The sequence below is a fragment of the Geospiza fortis genome, unplaced genomic scaffold, assembly GCF_000277835.1.
Source record: "Geospiza fortis unplaced genomic scaffold, GeoFor_1.0 scaffold185, whole genome shotgun sequence".
In the NCBI taxonomy this organism is placed as follows: domain Eukaryota; kingdom Metazoa; phylum Chordata; class Aves; order Passeriformes; family Thraupidae; genus Geospiza; species Geospiza fortis.
Genome location: NW_005054469.1, coordinates 708,458 through 712,311, shown reverse-complemented (window position 1 = coordinate 712,311; position 3,854 = coordinate 708,458). Strand labels below are relative to the sequence as shown.

Genomic DNA, 3,854 nt, shown 5'->3' with positions numbered 1-3,854 from the left:
TTCATCCAGTGAACTAGAAAGCCATAGCTCTACCAGCTACCTGCCAGTTGTAACATTCACCTTTCTGAAGCTGCAAAACCAAGCAAAATAGTCCACAGTGTTTGTAAGTTACACACTGTGAAGCTGAGCACTGGGGAAGACTTGGGAAAATGTCGTCACTGGCCCTCACTCTTTTATCTGTATTTTATGCTTTGCTTTTTGGGCTTTTTTTTGAACTTCTGAAATAGCTACCACTAGACTTGTGAGTTTGGTAAGGGTTTTATAGTTCACTTAAGGGCTCCTGAGGAAGTTAGCTGGCTTAGGAATTACTTCTTATCTTTCAGATATAGAATGATTTACTTGAACTCTGGTGTGACTTCAGTTCCATTCTTATCTGGTATCTGTGAACAAAGATTGTCGGTACACGTGAAATGGGAAGGAATCCTTAGAAAGAGTCTTGTTGCTTAAGCAAAATAATTCACAGATCAGGCATACTTGATTATATTATTTTCAATCACTATGGAGAATAACCTATTTAGTTAATTGAATGAGTACAAGTAGTAGAATTATTGAAGTAAGGAAGAGAGAGTAAAATGCATCTACGCACTTGAATTTTGGTTTACTGTGTGTTTCAGATGTCTTCTGTAATGTTGAAGTTGATTTTTTTTATTGCGGTTTCTTCACTGATGATCTGGATAATTTTGTTTGTTTGGTTTTTTTAGATTGTTGAAGATCAGAACTGTATAGAAATCTCATCATTCCTGACCATGATTAGTGTTACCTGGAGCATCTTCCTAGTTTGGACTAAAATAGGGCTGTTACTTGACATGGCACCTTATTCTGTTAGTGCCAAATCATGCCCTTCAGTGTGTCGCTGTGATGTGGGTTTCATATATTGTAATGATCGCGATTTGACGTCTATTCCTACAGGAATCCCAGAGGATGCAACCACCCTCTTCCTTCAGAACAATCAAATAAATAATGCTGGGATTCCTTCAGAACTGAAGAACTTGCTTAGGGTGGAAAGAATATATTTATACCGCAACAGCCTAGATGAATTCCCCACTAACCTCCCTAAGTTCATTAAGGAACTGCATTTGCAGGAGAACAATATAAGGACCATTACTTATGATTCACTTTCAAAAATTCCTTTTCTGGAAGAACTGCATTTGGATGATAATTCTGTTTCTGCCGTTAGCATTGAGGATGGAGCTTTCCGGGACAACATCTATCTCAGACTTCTTTTTCTCTCTCGAAATCACCTTAGCACCATTCCCTGGGGTTTGCCTAAAACCATAGAAGAGCTACGCTTGGATGATAATCGCATTTCCACAATTTCTGAGCTGTCCCTTCAAGACCTTACAAATCTAAAACGCCTTGTTTTAGATGGAAATCTTCTAAATAATCATGGATTAGGAGACAAAGTTTTCATTAATCTAGTCAATCTTACAGAATTGTCATTGGTCCGCAATTCACTCACAGCTGCACCGGTGAATTTGCCGGGAACAAACCTAAGAAAGCTTTATCTCCAAGAAAACCACATCAACCGTGTGCCACCCAATGCTTTCTCTTACTTACGGCAATTGTACCGACTAGATATGTCCAATAACAATCTCAGCAATTTACCTCAGGGTGTCTTCGATGACCTGGACAACATCACTCAACTTTTTCTTCGCAACAACCCTTGGCACTGCGGGTGCACAATGAAATGGGTACGTGACTGGTTACAGTCGCTGCCTTTAAAAGTGAACGTACGTGGACTGATGTGTCAGGCACCAGAAAAAGTACGTGGGATGGCTATCAAAGACCTCAGCGCAGACCTGTTTGACTGTAAGGACGATAGCGTGATAAGCACTGTCCAAATCACTACTGCAGTACCAAACACTTTATACCCAGCCCAGGGACACTGGCCCATTTCTGTGACCAAACAACCAGACATCAAGACTCCCAATCTAAATAAAAACTACAGAACCACGGCGAGCCCGGTACGCAAAATCATTACAATATTTGTGAAATCCGTAAGCACGGAGACTATCCACATCTCCTGGAAAGTTGCACTACCGATGACTGCTTTGAGACTGAGCTGGCTCAAGATGGGTCACAGCCCTGCCTTTGGATCTATAACTGAAACTATAGTTACAGGCGACAGAAGCGACTATTTGCTCACGGCTCTCGAACCGGAGTCACCGTACCGTGTGTGCATGGTTCCCATGGAAACCAGCAACATCTATCTCTCCGACGAAACACCCGAATGCATCGAGACCGAGACAGCGCCTCTGAAGATGTACAACCCTACCACCACCCTCAACCGGGAGCAGGAGAAAGAACCTTACAAAAACTCCAGCTTGCCCTTGGCCGCCATCATCGGTGGCGTGGTGGCGCTGGTGGCCATAGGGCTGCTGGCCCTGGTCTGCTGGTACGTGCACAGAAACGGGTCCCTGTTCTCCCGGAACTGCACCTACAGCAAGGGACGCCGGAGAAAAGACGACTATGCCGAAGCGGGAACCAAGAAGGATAACTCCATCTTGGAAATCAGGGAGACTTCTTTCCAGATGATACCAATTACCGGTGACCAAGTGTCCAAGGAGGAATTTGTAATACACACCATTTTCCCACCTAATGGCATGAATCTGTACAAGAACAGCCACAGTGAAAGCAGTAGTAACAGGAGCTACAGAGACAGTGGTATTCCAGATTCAGATCATTCACACTCATGATACTGAGGGACGTGAAAGACTGGTTTGGGTTTTGTTGGGTTTTTTGGGTTTGTTTTGTTTTTTAAAGAAAACAAGAAAAGACTGGCTTAACAGTTGCTGTTCTACTGCAAAACACTGGATTAAAAGACTGACAAAGCAATGTACTGTACATTTGCCATATAATTTATATTTAAGAACTTTTTATTAAAAGTTTCAAATTTCAGGCTACTGCTGCGATTAATGTAGTGGGGATACCTGACCACAATTCTATATTTTAGTATTTTTTAGTAATTTGTACTGTATTTTCCTTGCTAATATTGAAGTTACAGACCATTTAACTTTTGTGTTCTACTGAGTAAGATGACTTGTTGACTGTGAAAGTGAATTTTCTTGCCGTGTTGAGCAGTCAGAACATTCATCTGAGATCCTTGTAAGTGTAAGCACAGGTCATTTTTCACTTTGGTATCAATAAAATAATGTTGAACCTGGCAAGTCAGGAAGATCAAAAATGGTTACAAAAAACTCACAGAACTTCCAGTGTTGGGTCTATTAAATCTGTAAACCACAACAATATTCAATAAACAAAAATGTGTGTAGTAATGGGCAATATCAGCTGTCTAGATATATCCATTCAACAGTGGTGAAATCCAATTAAAATGAGAATAAGCAAATTGATGATATGCATGGGACTGAAGCTTTTTACAAGTGTTAAAAAAAACCTGTAATCCCTAGAGGAAAGAATAATCAAATTCCAAACAAATAATTTTAAAAAAATGGTAGGCTCTACAAACCAAGGGGGTAGATACAGTTCAGGAATAGTTTTTTGGTTATCAGAATCAGTGGTCTGTATATTACAGACAAAATGGATGCTCACTGGCATTTGGGAGACAAGGGCAGGCAACACTTTGAAACTGCTTTGAAAAGAAAAAGGGCTGAAAGTGCAGTTTCACAAGAAAGGGGAGCAGGACAAAACCCAAGGCAATAAATGCAAGGTCTCAAAAACTGGTCCCAAAGGTGAGCAGACAAATGGAGAATGCAGCAATTCTGAAGCATATACGAGTCTGTGTTCAGTATAATGCTGTTACAGTCAGGAATACTGCCCATTACTGTCACAGTTATCCAGAAATTCCTTGGTAAATCTGTAAGGTAACATGTTTCTTTCTGCCTTCCTGTTGAACT

At 40.9% G+C, this 3,854-nt stretch overlaps 2 protein-coding genes across 3 annotated transcripts in view; one reads left to right on the top strand and one right to left on the bottom strand.

Annotated features, from left to right (window-relative positions):
- The window catches only part of MACROD2 (mono-ADP ribosylhydrolase 2), a gene marked incomplete at its 3' end in the record, with an annotated part of 798,315 nt that overhangs the window by 697,724 nt on the left and 96,737 nt on the right, over positions 1-3,854 (bottom strand). The window lies entirely within an intron of this gene.
- FLRT3 (fibronectin leucine rich transmembrane protein 3) lies at positions 704-3,346 on the top strand. 2 transcript variants are annotated; one of them, XM_031062832.1, is made up of 2 exons: positions 721-899; positions 969-3,346. In XM_031062832.1, the coding sequence occupies exons 1-2, from the start codon at positions 747-749 to the stop codon at positions 2,694-2,696; spliced, it is 1,881 nt and encodes a 626-aa protein (XP_030918692.1). In that variant the 5' UTR covers positions 721-746; the 3' UTR covers positions 2,697-3,346. The 2 variants fall into 2 exon arrangements, with proteins under 2 accessions (XP_005428104.1, XP_030918692.1); XM_005428047.2 differs by having other exon boundaries at positions 704-3,346.